This window comes from Thalassophryne amazonica, chromosome 5 (genome assembly GCF_902500255.1).
Source record: "Thalassophryne amazonica chromosome 5, fThaAma1.1, whole genome shotgun sequence".
Lineage (NCBI taxonomy): Eukaryota > Metazoa > Chordata > Actinopteri > Batrachoidiformes > Batrachoididae > Thalassophryne > Thalassophryne amazonica.
The window spans coordinates 72,398,833-72,416,841 of NC_047107.1; the positions used below are offsets into that span (position 1 = coordinate 72,398,833).

Consider the following 18,009-nt stretch of genomic DNA (forward strand, 5'->3'; position numbering starts at 1 on the left):
CCAGAGCTGTTGCTCGTGTATTGAATGTTCATTTCTCTACCATAAGCCGTCTCCAAAGGCGTTTCAGAGAATTTGGCAGCACATCCAACCAGCCTCACAACCGCAGACCACGTGTAACCACACCAGCCCAGGACCTCCACATCCAGCATGTTCACCTCCAAGATCGTCTGAGACCAGCCACTTGGACAGCTGCTGAAACAATCGGTTTGCATAACCAAAGAATTTCTGCACAAACTGTCAGAAACTGTCTCAGGGAAGCTCATCTGCATGCTCGTCGTCCTCATCGGGGTCTCGACCTGACTCCAGTTCGTCGTTGTAACCGATTTGAGTGGGCAAATGCTCACATTCGCTGCCATTTGGCACGTTGGAGAGGTGTTCTCTTCACGGATGATGCGAAGTAGATGTGTTGCACTGCATGAGGCAAATGGTGGTCACACCAGATACTGACTGGTATCCCCCCCCAATAAAACAAAACTGCACCTTTCAGAGTGGCCTTTTATTGTGGACAGTCTAAGGCACACCTGTGCACTAATCATGGTGTCTAATCAGCATCTTGATATGGCACACCTGTGAGGTGGGATGGATTATCTCAGCAAAGGAGAAGTGCTCACTATCACAGATTTAGACTGGTTTGTGAACAATATTTGAGGGAAATGGTGATATTGTGTATGTGGAAAAAGTTTTAGATCTTTGAGTTCATCTCATACAAAATGGGAGCAAAACCAAAAGTGTTGCATTTATATTTTTGTTGAGTATAGATATATAGATATGGGTAGGTGTATATGTATATAAGTGACTGTGTATATGTATGTATATATTTATGTTTGTAAAGTATATACGTATGTATATAGGTATATATGGCACAGCCCAAGCAGAGGGTCACCCCCAAGAGCCTGGTCTGCTTGAGGTTTCTTCCTTATAGGGAGTTTTTCCTCACCACAGTTGCCTAGTGCTTGCTCTGGGGGTTGGTAAGGTTAGTCCTTACTGGCGTAAAGTGCCTTGATTCGACTTTCTTGTGATCTGGTACTATATAAATATAATTATAAGTGAATAGTATATTGATGTGTATGTCTGTGTGTCAACATGTAGTAGTGAATTTGTATTTATGTAAATATGACTGATTAGAATTGTTGGACTTGTACTAGCAGGGGTGGGCGCCAATAAGCTTTGCTTCAGCCCACACCCTTTCGGACTCACTAGTTTTGTCTGTGTTTGTTTGTGGAATTGTTCATTTTTTTCTATTTGAATATTTTGTGTGCCGAATAAAAAACTTTGTCACTTCTATCAGTGGCACTTTGAATCAGTTCAAGACCTCTAATACTGTACTGCGGTAAACCTGAGGATAGGACATTGCAATAATCTAATCGCGAAGAGACGATGGCATGAATCAGAGTCTCTGCGTCAGCCATTGACAGGACAGAATGAATCCTGCTATATTATGAAGATGAAAGAAAGCAGTTCTGGTGATTTCTCTAATGTGTAGGTCAAAGGGCAGTGTGGGATCAAAAATCACGCCAAGGTTCCTCACTTTATCACATGATGTATGACACACAAGCTGTTACTAGACAACCAGCATTTCACTGAAGCCAAGCAATCCTCTAAAGTCTTTTGTGACTGAGATTACCTGCAGTTATAGGCATGTACAGTTGAGTGTCATCAGCATAACAGTGAAAAGTAATATCCTATCTTCGCAATTTGATTGGTCATCTTGCTAAGAGAAAGGATGTTCCAGCTGCCCCTACTGCATAAGCCTGCCTCAGGTTTGGACCTGGACACCACCCATCAAAGACAAGACCCTTCATGCTTTTCTGTGGTTTCTATTTTTTCAGAGATGATGAGCCAATCGGCTTTCTACCATCCCCTTCAAAAAGCTTGCCATGCTCCGATGGAAGGCAGCAGCAGAGTTAGCCCCATGGAGTGCTAAAATAAGATTTGAGAACCCGTTTATGGTGGCTAAAGTGCCCCCACCCCAAAGGTGTATCTCTTTTACACTAAATGTCCTCCTTGACATTACTCCAGATATATATGGAGAGCAGGCCATGAGGAACCTCAAACTGGTGACCTCCAGTTGGGAGGGAAGCGTACTAACAGCAACCATCATGCTGCCCTGAGCCTCGATCACTAACAGTGTTAGGTAGCAACTATCTAGCCTTATGTAAAACATTAACTTATCCTTTAACATTTTTGATTAACAATTTGGAGACAGGACAGCACTATGTCTTATTGGTTAGCATTCAGAAAGGACCAAGTCTGTTTTGTGTGGAGTTTTCATGTTCTCACATTTGAGTGGGTTCCCTCCGGGGGTGCTGGCTTCCTCCCATTTCTAAAGCCATGCAAGCTAGGTGAATTGATGACTCTAAATTGATGGTAGGTGAGTGGGAGTGTGAATGTGTTTGTCTGTGTATATGTGGTCCTGTGATAGACTGATGTCCTGTACAGGGTGTACCCCGCCTCTCGCCCAGTGACTTTTGGGATAGGCTCCAATGCCCCTGTGATCCATAACTGGAATAAGTGGGCTCAGAAAATGAATGAATGAATGTAGAGACACATTTTGTTTTGTCATAATGTTGTGATGTAAAATTAAAAATGGACCTGTTCATGTTTGTCTTTTCCAATTCTAAACAGCATTATGTACCATACACATCTTTAAATGGTTGAAAAGGTTTTCATGAAAAAGGGTCATAAATTGATTCACTTACTCAATTCTCTAAAGATGATTGCTTGAATAGCTGAGTTTTCTTCTTTGTCTCTCTTTTCTCTGTGCTCCTGTGCTCAGCTTCATTCAGTCACGCATACTTCATACCTATTTTCACATTGGCCCCTAAGGGGCCGTCAGCCATTAATTGTGTCCCAGACTGGGACCAGAGACAAAGTGCGTCTGCAAGTGCTGGATGTTTGCAAGAAGAAAGCAGGCAAGCCTGGGCACAGCTTTCCCCAGTGGAGGAAGTCATTCTCTCATATCACTGCCCACATCCTCAGAATAATCACCTAAATTCACTGCTGAGTTCTAAATGTCCCCAAAGATGTTCGTCACCAGAACAAAATGGGTTGTTTTCTTGAGGATTACTTCCGGATGGTACATTCATAATGTGAGCATGAAAAATAAAGCATTTGCAATGTCCTGGAAACAGCTTGATGAATTTATTTGATTTAGTCCAACAAGTAAAGATTGGTGAGTTTGTCTGTTGTAGATGTTGTAGTGCACAGTAAATAGTCTCAATATAGATTTAATAGTATTACCAGTTATATATGTTGTAAGTCATCATAAAATGCGCTAACACATTAATAACTATCCTATGTAAGGTTTGATAGCAAGCACAGAATGAGTGACAGAGTGGCGCAAATGCTTTAGGGGTGTTTCCAAATACTATGTGATATCGACAGGGCACACAAACTGAATGCAAAGCTGGGAACTGCGCAGAAAGGCTTTGACTTTACTGTGTCCTATGTGTAATCATCAGATGTTTTGTGCCTAACATATAAATTTGACCAGTCAGAGTGGCTACTGCTGTATCACACTTTGAGTAAAAGGAAGTACTAAGTACCACTACTGGTGGCGATACACACAGGCAAGTAAAGCCCCATTTACACATAGACGGTAAGAGCTCCCGGAAGCGTCCCGGAAGAGTTTTTGGCCGTCTTAAGGATCAAACGCCGTTGTCAACGCCGGCACTAGGGGGCGTGGCTTAGTTCTGGCTTTACTGGGAATCGTCGAAAAAATTATTCAACATGTCGAATAATTCCGGGAGCGCTCCCGGGGGAATTCGCGTGATGACGGAGACAACGCGAACAATGGTGTTTGATACTTTTTAATCACCGTTTCATCCTGCCCCTTCCTGTAGTGCCGCAGTTTACACCGCCGTAATTGGCGGCCAGCGTTGTATCCCTAACCAATGGCGTGTAAAACGGCAATAGAGCCCACATCGGTGTCCTCAAAGGCGTTTTAACCGGCGACAGAGGCAGACAAAACAGCGGCGTTAGTGGACAGTACGCCGTTCTAAATGCCACCTCCCGGTTAACAGTGTTCCAAACGGCCGATAGGCGGCGGTCAATATAAAAATGCTAGCGCGCTGCATGCAGGCCTCTCACTCGCGGCCAGCTCCAGATATTTTTGCAGAGAAGCTCCAGTATGCCTCCTAAAAGAAAATTGGCAGCGGCAAGGACTTACCAAGAGGTCTGGTTCAGAAGCAGAGGAGAGGCCTGTGGTGGAGACGAGCGACACGTTGAGGAGGGGAAAAGGAAAGGAGAAGAAAAGGCTGAGAGATGAGCTCCCTCCCCCTGCAGTGACAGCTGCTTCAGCCTATTATACTCTGGGGGCGGTGCCTATATGCAAGTTCTTGGAGTAACGCAGGATTTGCCTTGATAAATCCAGCGGTACACAGGGCATTATCGGCGGCAGCAGAACACCGCCATTCTCATGCGCGTCTTAACCTGTGATTGTAAAGGATAGAACTGGGTATTAACCCCCGTTGCCTGACGTGTGCCGGATGCTACGGCGTCAAAACGCCGCTTTATTTGGTGGATTTAGCGGCGTTTTATCCACGTATTTGCGGCTAGTACGGCGCTCAAAACACCGGCGAAATGCTCCGCCCCTTTCCATCGCGAAAACAGCCGCAACTACCGCGAACTTCGGTCTACGTACTACCCGCCGACAAAACCGTCTATGTGTAACCTGGGCTTAAGGGTCTACATGTATTTTCAACCTGCTTATGCAATCTAAGTGTTTGACTTTAGGCCAGGTTTTTGGTGGTCGAAAGCCATTCTCCCATTGCAGATTTTGGCTCCAATTTGCATTCTGATTATAAAATTGAGGAAATACGAGGTCTGTTAGAAAAGTGTCCGACCTTATTATTTTTTTCAAAAACCATATGGATTTGAATCACGTGTGATTGCGTCAGATAAGCTTGAACCCTCATGCGCATGCGTGAGTTTTTTCATGCCTGTCGGTTGCGTCATTCGCCTGTGAGCAGGCTTGGAGTGAGGTGTGGTCCACCCCTCTCGTCTATTTTTTATTGCGAATAAATGTCTGAACGATTTGGATCTTTGCTGCATCAATTTTTTTCCAGAAACTGTGAGAGACCTCCAGGTGGACACCGTTCGGAAAATTAATATGGCTTTCAGGGATGATTTTTTGGGGATTAAACAGATTACGGGGTGTTACTGCGCCTTTAAGGACGGCCCACAACTGCTGAGAGCGCAGCGCGCTCCCAGCCCCCATTGACAGGCTGACACCCCGCACAAACAACCAGATCATTTCCAACGTGAAAGCTTTGTTGATCCGGGACCTCGTCTGACTTTCACAAAAAGGCAGAAGATGTGGACATCAGCACTTTATCGGCACATTCCACTGTTACAGGAGTTTTTTTCATGGAAAAAGAAGCGGAGGGACGCGCCACCGTGCAGCTCATGGCGCGGCACAAAACCACCTCGGTGTTGGTCTCACAGGACGGCTTAAAGGTGGATTTCAGACGGCTGTCGGTTACTTTTCAGTCGTGTGATTATCCGATTGTGATTGTGCATGAGCTGGACCTGCCCCAACATGTCCTGGAAGGCTTCATCACGGCGTTGCTTTGCGCCGAGCGGCTGCACCGCGACGCGCGGTGGACCAGCTTCTCTTTCCATGACAAATCATTCCTGCAAATAAATTAGCTTCACACAGGTGTCTTCTAACTGTCACAGCACTTACAGGTAACTCCAGACTGTCTTTGATCATCCTGGAGCTGATCAATGGGTGAGCCTCAGCCATTCTGGTTATTCTTCTATCCATTTTGATGGTTGTTTTCCATTTTCTTCCACACGTCTCTGTTTTTTTTTTGTCCATTTTAAAGCATTGGAGATCATTGTAGATGAATAGCCTATAATTTTTTGCACCTGCGTGTAGGTTTTCCCCTCTCCAATTAACTTTTTAATCAAACTACGCTGTTCTTCTGAACAATGTCTTGAACGTCCAATTTTCCTCAGGCTTTCAAAGAGAAAAGCATGTTCAACAGGTGCTGGCTTCATCCTTAAATAAGGGACACCTGATTCACACCTGTTTGTTCCACAAAATTGACGAACTTACTGACTGAATGCCACACTACTATTATTGTGAACACCCCCTTTTCTACTTTTTTTACTAATAGCCCAATTTCATAGCCTTAAGAGTGTGCATATCATGAATGCTTGGTCTTGTTGGATTTGTGAGAATCTACTGAATCTACTGGTATCTTGTTTCCCATGTAACAATAAGAAATATACTCAAAACCTGGATTAATCTTTTTAGTCACATAGCACTACTATTATTCTGAACACTACTGTAGGTTTTATCTGGTTCTCAGTCCAGTGTAAACGGGGCATTACTTCAGATCCTTCATTCACTGCATCTGCCATGTGCTGGGTTGTAATATTGTCCAGTAGGAAAATATTCTCTTTGGTTTACCATATTTATTTGTCATTTCTGCTCTGCTTTATTATACAGTGGTTCCCTCCGCTTGAAAGTTTGCATTAATTGCCAGACTGATATTGATGTTTTTTCATTAAGCACTCCCAGCACCGAACACAACACAAATCTAATTGGAAAGTAAATATGTCTGTGCGTGGATGTACACGGTGTAAAATGTGTGTAATTTTGCCACTGTCGATAATTTTGCAGTACGTTGAAGTCGCTGGTGTTATGAAAAGTTGGAGATATATTGGGTTATAACAGGATGGCATTTGCACATTTATTCAGTAATATATTTTCATCAGGTGGCCTGTATTGGTCAGCAGAATTCATGTTATATATTTTATTCCCTCCTTAGGTGACGTCAGAACAACTAGTGATGCTATTGGAGCTTTTGCTAGAGGAGGCTGAGCTTAGTGTGGGAACAATGCGTGCACTGCAGAGAACATACAACCTTCAGAATCAAGACGCTGAGGTGAGACTGCACATATCCTGATAAATACTGAGTGTGTTTCATTCACATGTGCACATGTGCGTATATATATATATATATATATATATATATATATATATATATATATATATATATATATATATATATATCTTTGAACAATAAAAAAATGCAATGGTTTCCTATTTTCTTCTAATCCCAACACAGAGCACTTACAAATGTGAAATAAATTCTGCGGTAATAGCAGCTCTCTTCTTTTCGAGCCACGAAATCCCACAAGCATTCTCTTCATGTTTTAGTACTGAGCAAAGCTTCTTAATGGTACTATTAACTATGTTTGTGAGTGTGTTCATTTTTTATCTTCTTTTTTTTTCGCTCTGCTGTGTGTTTTAGTGCCTTAAAGGTTCTTACAACTGTACAAGGTCTTGAGTATGAAAACAGCTGTCTGTAAAGCCTACACGCTGACATGTGGCTTTTCTTGAAAGGAAAAATATGACACATGTTTACACTTTAATAAGTTTTTATTAATTATAAGAGCTATTTTATGGGGGTATTATTGTACGTAGCAGGGTTGAAGCTGCTCTTGTATTATTGTATTTAAACAATTGTTTAAAATTTGCATTCCGATGTCAAAGGTAGGTCAGTGTTTCCAGTTAATGTAGAATTGTAAATGCATTTGTGTTTATTTATGACATCTGAATTCCTATTTGTAGTTTTTCAGTGACTTTATTCCTTTTTGGGCATACCACACTGTGTTTGCTTGTAGGCCAGTAAGATGGAGTCAGTTAGAAACAAAACTGCAATTGACGATTTTGTAATTTGGTATTTCTTGTCATCTTAATTATTCCTTTTAGCATTTACTGCCCCAGTCAGTCCAGTGACAAAGAGCAGTTTAGATTGTTCCTTGACAAACTTTGTAAATGTCTTTTATCCTCCTTGGAGGTGTACTCTTATGTAAACTCATGGAAGTTGACATGGTGATTTCAGCGGCTCACAATGTTCACTTAACATAAAATTCCCCAATTTGCTGTTATTATTTATTGAAGGTTTTTAAAATGACTTTTGCCTCATAAACTCCACATATGTTATATAAAAAAAGTTAAATAAAACAGTTTCCAAAAGTGCTGGAAGCTGAAGCAGTAAAACAGGGCAAAAAACAAAACAAAAAACAAAACAAAACAAAAAACAAAAGCTTACATGTCGAAATAAATAAATATGGAACAATATGTTCCATATTTATGTTTATTGGATTTTTATTATTAATTCAGGAGTCAGAATAGACTCTATCCCTGTTCTGGACTCCATTTAGATTGTGGCCTCTGTAGTCAGATATAGTTGTAGATAATGAACGACTCTTATCTACAAACATTATTTTTTAAAAATACACTCAGTTATTAGGGTAAGTAGCCAAACACGTACAGGCAGTTGCTCACACGTCTGAAAAATCTTCCCATTTCATGTTAATTACTGCATACTGAAGCTGTTAATTGTGTACATCGTGCCATAAAATGTGTTTGTGTTTTTTTCCCCATTTCTTCCTGTCTCACTTTGATCCTGTAGATTTTCTGATTCAGTGTTTATTTGTCTGGTACTGTATTCTTCTTTTCAAAATATTGATGAGGAATCTGTTTAAAATTCATAAATAAATACAAACACCTTCACCATGGAAAACCACAATGGAGGGCAAATGAATGCTTATCAATTCACAGACAGGTGCATGTAAGTGGCACTCCAGTATGCATGCATGGCCTCAAATTAAAAAACAAAATGCTAATATTAGCAGCTAACACTACATTCAACTCACACTGGAAAATTAATTCCTTTAGCTAGAGAGTAACAAACTGAAGCTTTAAACATTTAACGCAAGAAAAGAAGAACAAATTAAGGTGGATTGCACTGATCCAAGCACAGAGGAGAACTCGGAACTAGTCAGCAAGATGATTTCTTTCATTTTAAATTCTGCTTCATGTCACTGAAGCCTGGCACAATTTAAATACATGGAAATTGATATTGAACAGTGTTAAAAGGAGCTGGTCCGCCATCGCAACTGCCACTCTCTCGGGATGCTGACCACTGGAGTGACCAGACCAAAAGTAGGTGTGTCCACCCACTCTGGCAACTTCTAGTTCTACAGACTTCAGGAGCACTGCCACTGCAATGCTGAGCTTTCCAAGCTCCCTTGACACTGCAAGAGGGTCATCCTTGCTGAGAGAAAGGATGTTGAAAGTGCCCACTCATTTTTATGCCTCTTTAAGTTTGGACCAGGACACCAGCATGCTGTGGACAACCCCTCAGTACTGCAGCAGTCGCCACCCCAGACAGGTCCCTCAGCCTTCTCTGGTGGTTGTTGTTTTCCAGGGATGAGGATCAAACCCGCTTTTCACTGTCCCTTATATAGCATGAGCCATCTTCCTTTGGAAGGTAGCAGCAGAGTTAGGGTTAGAGAAACAAGACGATAACCCTATATAGGCCCTGAACCCCATTGGTGCTTGTGCTTACACCCAGATTTCATAGTTTGAAGTGGGTGAGAGGCTGACTCCCCCAATCCATCACTTTACTTCCCGAGCCAAGACGGGTATCCATTTACAGATGGGTGAACTCAGACAATGCAGATGAAATTTCTTGTCCAAGGACATAGACAGTGTGACAGAGAATGTATCTACTGGTAGCCCAACTCCTATCCACTGGGCTACCTGCTTATCAAACTCAACATCAGAAATGAGGGGCAGCCCTCATTTCTGATGTTGAGTTTGGCGAGACGTTTCACAGTGGCTGGAGTATTTGTCCCACCACCAACCCCAAAAAAGAGTTATCTGCTGGTTGGACAACCACATAGTTTCCAAGGTGCAGTTAAAGGGATGTAGCAAAATACTTCTGCATTCATTTGAGCAAACTGAAACCAGAAATGTAAAGAAAATGTCTCCTCTTCCTATGTGATGCTGTGAAGTATCGTAAAGTGCGCCTGAAGTTTGAGGCATGAGAAAGTTCCAAATCCGAGAGCATCTCAGATTAATTGAGTCTGAAATGAAAGTAAAACATGAAATCACCAAAATTCAATGTTCCTGTTGGTGTCATCCCATGTTCTCTGCCCAGTTTGTCCAAAACACCTTGAAAACACTGTTCATGATTTCGAGAGATGGACAGAAAAACAATGATGTGCACCACAGAATGCAGGAAAGTCAAATCTGTAATTGTGTCATTGTAATATGATGTAACAGTGTGCACTGTGCATAAGCAAACACAATTGTATTATCGGACCTAGCAGCATATATGAAGCTTCAGAAAGTCTGATGATTATATGTGTACTCATAACCTGTTTTATTGCCAGATATACAGTAGTGTTCAGAATAATAGTAGTGCTATGTGACTAAAAAGATTAATCCAGGTTTTGAGTATATTTCTTATTGTTACATGGGAAACAAGGTACCAGTAGATTCAGTAGATTCTCACAAATCCAACAAGACCAATCATTCATGATATGCACTCTCTTAAGGCTATGAAATTGGGTTATTAATAAAAAAAAAAGTAGAAAAGGGGGTGTTCACAATAACAGTAGTGTGGCATTCAGTCAGTGAGTTCGTCAATTTTGTGGAACAAACAGGTGTGAATCAGATGTCCCCTATTTAAGGATGAAGCCAGCACCTGTTGAAGATGCTTTTCTCTTTGAAAGCCTGAGGAAAATGGGACGTTCAAGACGTTGTTCAGAAGAACAGCGTAGTTTGATTAAAAAGTTGATTGGAGTGGGGAAAACTTATACGCAGGTGCAAAAAATTATAGGCTGTTCATCTACAATAATCTCCAATGCTTTAAAATGGACAAAAAAAAAAAAACAAAAAAAAAAACAGACGCGTGGAAGAAAATGGAAAACAACCACCAGAATGGATAGAAGAATAACCAGAATGGCAAAGGCTCACACATTGATCAGCTCCAGGATGATCAGAGACAGTCTGGAGTTACCTGTAAGTGCTGTGACAGTTAGAAGACGCCTGTGTGAAGCTAATTTATTTGTAAGAATCCCCCGCAAAGTCCCTGTGTTAAATAAAAGACGTGCACAAGAGGTTACAATTTGCCAAATAACACATCAACTGGCCTAAAGACAAATGGAGGAATATTTTGTGGACTGATGAGAGTAAAATTGTTATTTTTGGGTCCAAGGGCTGCAGACAGTTTGTGAGACGACCCCCAAACTCTGAATTCAAGCCACAGTTCACAGTGAAGACAGTGAAGCATGGTGGTGCAGAATCATGATATGGGCATGTTTCTCCTACTATGGTGTTGGGCCTATATATCGCATACCAGGTATCATGGATCAGTTTGGATATGTCAAAATACTTGAAGAGGTCATGTTGCCTTATGCTGAAGAGGACATGCCCTTGAAATGGGTGTTTCAACAAGACAATGACCCCAAGCACACTAGTAAACGGGCAAAATCTTGGTTCCAAACCAACAAAATTAATGCCTCGCAGATGTGAAGAAATCATGAAAAACTGTGGTTATACAACTAAATACTAGTTTAGTGATTCACAGGATTGCTATAAAAGCAGTTTGAACATAATAGTTTTGAGTTTGTAGCGTCAACAACAGATGCTACTATTGTTGCGAACACCCCCTTTTCTACTTTTTTTTACTAATAGCCCAATTTCATAGCCTTAAGAGTGTGCATATCATGAATGCTTGGTCTTGTTGGATTTGTGAGAATCTACTGAATCTACTGGTACCTTGTTTCCCGTGTAACAATAAGAAATATACTCAAAACCTGGATTAATCTTTTTAGTCACATAGCACTACTATTATTCTGAACACTACTGTATTAGTTGTTTTTTTATTAATTCGGCCTCTTTTATGCAGTGATGTTACATGTTAGTTAAATATTGCTTAAACACCTGTAAGTCCTCTGATGTGCATGTTACACTGAGACGGTCAGAGTGATGAATAAGGATTTAGAGTGGGCTGCAAACGTCAAGTGTTAGGAACCATGTGACTGAACGACAGTGTGCGTGCAGTGGAAGTGCTCTGTGAACACGTTGGAAGTGACCATGAATACATGGGTGAGTTCAAGTGTGAGCTGGAGCATGTATGTGCATGTATGAGGTAGAGTGCGTGACTTCGGCCAACTTTTTCTATATAAGCCTCACATGCACACACACACACACACACACACACACACACACACACACACACACACACACACACACACACACACACACACACACACACACACACACACACAGACATTGTGTGTGGCTGTAGAGGTCAGGTTTACTCAGACTGTGACACTGGACCACATCAACAATTGAGGAAACGAAGGATATACAAGGATTAAAAAGTCAACTTGTGTATATTCCTCTCCTGTTTAATTACAATGACAGTTTTTACACACTCAAACAAAGGTAACACTTGGCAGTTAATTTAAGTTCAAGTCGAGAACAAAAACCAGACTGGGTTTCATTTTGAGGGGACTATAATCATTTGTTCAATCAATTGTTCTTAAGAACCTTCCCAAATTAAAGAGTTGTTCATCACAGGACAACAAGTGACTCTGAATGTAGATTAATCATCTTGAGAACCTGTATAAATTCATTTATTGTGATTCATTCAGTTCCATCCATCCATTATCTGAACCTGCATATTTCAGATAAGCATCACTGGGGTGGGCTACGTCAATAAAACAGTCAGATTCTGTGGAGACTTTCAAGTCCAGACTTAAGACGCACTTATTTTCCCTTTCGTATGGCTAGCATACTGGCATAATATAGTTCTACGCTTTTTACTCTTTTAACTCATTTTATTAGAAAACGGAGCGTGTCACGGCCTCAACTTTACCTAAATTCTGGGTCTTTTAGTGAAGCTTAGGGCTAGTGGCCGGCGATCATCTTAGTATTCCCTGTTTTTCTTGTTGTTTACTGCTGGCAAATTATATTGTATTTCTTGTCTTTCTGATGCCTGATTCTGTTTTTTCTCTCTGTTTGAGGTGCGGTTCCATCCAGAGATGGGAGTGGTATTTGTGCTGGAGACCCTCCTGTCCTGTGCACCAACAGCATTTCCTGTTCGTTTTGTGAATGTTTCTGTAATTTGTGTCTGTAGCATGGCCCAAACAGAGGGTCACCCCTTTGAGTCTGGTCTGCTTGAGGTTTCTTCCTCAGAGGGAGTTTTTCTTTACCACTGCTGCTCTGGGGGTTAGTAAGGTTAGACCTTATTTATGTGAAGCACCTTGAGGAAGCTCTGTTGTGATTTGGTGCTATATAAATTAAATAAATTGAAATTGAAATGGGAGGGGGGGTTGCATGGTCACTGGGCAAGTAGCGGGGTACAGAACGCCAGTTTACTGCAGGGCCAACACATATAAACAGGCAAATTTAGTCACACTCCAACTCATGCCTATGGTCAATTTAGAGTCACCAGTTCACCTAACCTTCATCCATTTGGAAATGGGAGGAAGCCAGAACACAGAGGGAACCCACACAAACACAGGGACAACATGCAAACCCCACGCAGAAAGAGCCAGGCCAGAAGCAAACCTGAGACCTTCTCGCTGTGAGGCAGCAATGCTAACCACTCAGCCGCCTTGCCACCCCATTCAGCTACATTTGAAGCTTAACTTCATTTTCAGGCAACAGATGATCTCAAATGGTGTATGGTAGGAGTCTGTTATCACCCATTCAGTAATCTCAGTAAAACCAACACAGCAGTCAAAATTGAAATTAATCTGAGGAATCGTTTTTGTATTTTGTCAAGTCAAATAAGGGAGCATGCACTGTGAGACAAAATATCCTACAGAACTACCTCAGGTCCTGGATGGCAATCACCGAGGCAGACATCTGTTCCAAGGCCACCTCTCGAAAGTAACCATCTGCCACAGCCAGGTGAAATGTGAGCTTCCTCATGACCTCCAGTTGTTGGGGTCCTCAGCACTGATGCACATGCATGCTAGATCATGCAAAAACAAACACAATGTGATAGTGGTACCTTTACAGGAGAACAAAGGTTCATGTCTTTTGGGTCCTGGTGCTTTTTGTCTTACTGTATGATTGACAGACTCTGACACTAACCAGTGACCTAAGGTCATGATTGGATGTCTTTTGTATTAGGTTGTGTTGCGTGTGGCCAGACACATAATCCTCTGTGAGTGCACCTCCTCACACATCGTGCATGCATTGATCTTATTGCAATAACTCATCTTCACGTGGTGGGCAGAAATGTGTGATTCTGTAGATCAGGGCTCTTCAACTAATTCCAGAAAGGGCAGAGAGGGTGCAGGTTTTCTTTGCAACCACCCACTCCACCAGGTGATTTCACTGATTAACTGATTCCATCTGCTCAAAGTGATGTTAATCAGTGAAATCACCTGGTGGAGTGGGTGGTTGCAAAGAAAACCTGCACCCTCTCTGCCCTTTCTGGAATTAGTTGAAGAGCCCTGCTGTAGATGTGGTAACATTCCCAACTGTGTTTCACAAGGCTCTGCTGAGATCCCTCTGATGGGTTCAAATGGTAGTAAGTATCTCCAGCTTTCATAGCGTGAAGCAAACGAGAGTCCATGACTTCCCCTGCATGGGACGCCAGTCAATCACAGGTTAGTGTACTTCCCAGGCAAAGCTGGGATGGCCTGAGACAAGGTAAATTTAGTTCCTTGTCCAAGAACAAAAGCAGATAGTATGAGTGGGAGTCAAACCCAGGTCTACATATTGGCATGCCAACTTCTTACCTCTTGAGCAACCTGCTCTGGAAAGGCAGGGTTCAAATGGACGGGAGAAAAATTCTACTGATAGGTAGTTTACTGCCTCCACTTGGGTCAACCACTTCACTTCCACCCTGCACAATGCCATTTTTATGGCTCAGTTAATTGTCAGGATGGCATTTTCCACTAATATGTCACAGACAAACCTCCCCGAGTAGTATTATGGCAGTATGTTGTTACTGTACCAGGTCACATTGCCAATTCACGAACACTGAGTAGAACAACACTTTCATACAAGAAGTTAGCTTCATTCCTTTCCTGATTGCACTGAGGGAGAACCAGTGCATCGCAAAACCAGACGTGGTTGCTTGAAGTTCCAGTAAGAAGTCAGTCACTTTCCATTTCATTAGAGAAACAAAGATCTTGTCTTACTGCACCATAGTGTCCAGAATGGGAACTAATAGTCAGTTCTGGCATGTCCATTTAAGTACACGTGCTGGTACACGTGCATATATCAAGACTACAATAGTGCTACAGCTTCACATTTTGTGTGTTTGTGAATATATGAGATATGCGAGTTTGTCCTTCATGGTTAAGTGAGAACACAAATGGAGTATATAAATATCACTTGTAACTTTTGTGTGTGGGAATTGGTGTTGGTTGGGGTGGGGGTGGGGGGGTAATAAATGAAAGAATGTCACTGTGTAATTGCATGTGCTGTCAGAAACAGGGCCTGCGCCAAGTAAAGAGGGGGTAAGGAGAGGTGCAGCAGGCAGTTGTTCTGCCTCAGGGGTCTCCCCAGGAATGTAACCCAGCACAGGGAACAGCTGCTGGGGCTACGTGGGCCAAAAGAGCAGGTCTGGCACCAGAGGGCATGCACACTGTATGCACGTGTGCAAATGCATGAAGGGTACAGACATATATATATATATATATATATATATATATATATATATATATATATATATATATATATATATATATATATATATATATATATATATATATATATATGGTAAATGGACTGCATTTTTATAGCGCTTTTCCATCTGAATCAGACACTCAAAGCACACTTATGCCTCACATTCACCCTGATGTCAGGGTGCTGCCATACAAGGCGCTCACTACACACCGGGAGCAATAGGGGATTAAAGGCCTTGCCCAAGGGCCCTTAAGTGATTTTCCAGTCAGGTGGGGATTTGAACCCATGATCTTCTGGACTCAAGCCCAACACCTTAGCCACTACACCATCACCTCCCCTATATATATATATAAACCCCTGGCCTCGGAGGATGTTCATTCAGTTGTTTAATTTTGTAGAAAAAAAGCAGATCACAGACATGACACAAAACTAAAGTCATTTCAAATGGCAACTTTCTGGCTTTAAGAAACACTATAAGAAATGAGGAAAAAAAATTGTGCCATTCAGTAACGGTTACTTTTTTAGACCTAGCAGAGGGAAAAAAATATGGACTCACTCAATTCTGAGGAATAAATTATGGAACCATGAAAAACAAAAGAACGCTCCAACACATCACTAGTATTTTGTTGCACCACCTCTGGCTTTTATAACAGCTTGCAGTCTCTGAGGCATGGACTTAATGAGTGACAAACAGTACTCTTCATCAATCTGGCTCCAACTTTCTCTGATTGCTTTGCCAGATCAGCTTTGCAGGTTGGAGCCTTGTCTTGGACCATTTTCTTCAACTTCCACCAAAGATTTTCAACTGGATTAAGACCCGGACTATTTGCAGGCCATGACATTGACCCTATGTGTCTTTTTACAAGGAATGTTTTCACAGTTTTTGCTCTACGGCAAAATGCATTATCATCTTGAAAAATGATTTCATCATCCCCAAACATCCTTTCAATTGATGGGATAAGAAAAGTGTCCAAAATATCAATGTAAACTTGTGCATTTATTGCATTTACTGCACCACAGACTAAAACAGTTAAATGTGGTCTATTAAACATTAGGTCTCTCTCTTCTAAGTCCCTGTTAGTAAATGATATAATAATTGATCAACATATTGATTTATTCTGCCTTACAGAAACCTGGTTACAGCAGGATGAATATGTTAGTTTAAATGAGTCAACACCCCCGAGTCACACTAACTGCCAGAATGCTCATAGCACGGGCCGAGGCGGAGGATTAGCAGCAATCTTCCATTCCAGCTTATTAATTAATCAAAAACCCAGACAGAGCTTTAATTCATTTGAAAGCTTGACTCTTAGTCTTGTCCATCCAAATTGGAAGTCCCAAAAAACAGTTTTATTTGTTATTATCTATCGTCCACCTGGTCGTTACTGTGAGTTTCTCTGTGAATTTTCAGACCTTTTGTCTGACTTAGTGCTTAGCTCAGATAAGATAATTATAGTGGGCGATTTTAACATCCACACAGATGCTGAGAATGACAGCCTCAACACTGCATTTAATCTATTATTAGACTCAACTGGCTTTGCTCAAAATGTAAATGAGTCCACCCACCACTTTAATCATATCTTAGATCTTGTTCTGACTTATGGTATGGAAATTGAAGACTTAACAGTATTCCCTGAAAACTCCCTTCTGTCTGATCATTTCTTAATAACATTTACATTTACTCTGATGGACTACCCAGCAGTGGGGAATAAGTTTCATTACACTAGAAGTCTTTCAGAAAGCTAGGTTTAAGGATATGATTCCTTCTTTATGTTCTCTAATGCCATATACCAACACAGTGCAGAGTAGCTACCTAAACTCTGTAAGTGAGATAGAGTATCTCGTCAATAGTTTTACATCCTCATTGAAGACAACTTTGGATGCTGTAGCTCCTCTGAAAAGAGAGCTTTAAATCAGAAGCGCCTGACTCCGTGGTATAACTCACAAACTCGCAGCTTAAAGGAGATAACCCGTAAGTTGGAGAGGAAATGGCGTCTCACTAATTTAGAAGATCTTCACTTAGCCTGGAAAAAGAGTCTGTTGCTCTATAAAAAAGCCCTCCATAAAGCTAGGACATCTTACTACTCATCACTAATTGAAGAAAATAAGAACAACCCCAGGTTTCTTTTCAGCACTGTAGCCAGGCTGACAAAGAGTCAGAGCTCTATTGAGCCGAGTATTCCTTTAACTTTAACTAGTAATGACTTCATGACTTTCTTTGCTAATAAACTTTTAACTATTAAGAGAAAAAATAACTCATAACCATCCCAAAGACGTATCGTTATCTTTGGCTGCTTTCAGTGATGCCGGTATTTGGTTAGACTCTTTCTCTCAGATTGTTCTGTCTGAGTTATTTTCATTAGTTACTTCATCCAAACCATCAACATGTCTATTAGACCCCATTCCTACCAGGCTGCTCAAGGAAGCCCTACCATTATTTAATGCTTCGATCTTAAATATGATCAATCTATCTTTATTAGTTGGCTATGTACCACAGGCTTTTAAGGTGGCAATAATTAAACCATTACTTAAAAAGCCAT

The 18,009-nt window shown here is 41.4% G+C and overlaps 1 protein-coding gene across 4 annotated transcripts in view; it reads left to right on the top strand.

Moving 5' to 3' along the window:
- aopep (aminopeptidase O (putative)) overlaps nucleotides 1-18,009 on the top strand; it is a 277,707-nt gene that overhangs the window by 230,727 nt on the left and 28,971 nt on the right. The window contains exon 13 of one of the 4 annotated variants that reach the window (XR_004560798.1): nucleotides 6,778-6,845. Coding sequence is in view for 2 of the 4 variants with exons in the window: in XM_034170527.1 (XP_034026418.1) it covers nucleotides 6,778-6,896 (119 nt within the window). In the remaining 2 variants the exon portion in view is untranslated. Of the gene's footprint in view, nucleotides 1-6,777; nucleotides 6,897-18,009 lie in introns of those variants that run through there. The other 3 variants (XR_004560796.1, XM_034170526.1, XM_034170527.1) reach the window with 3 other exon arrangements.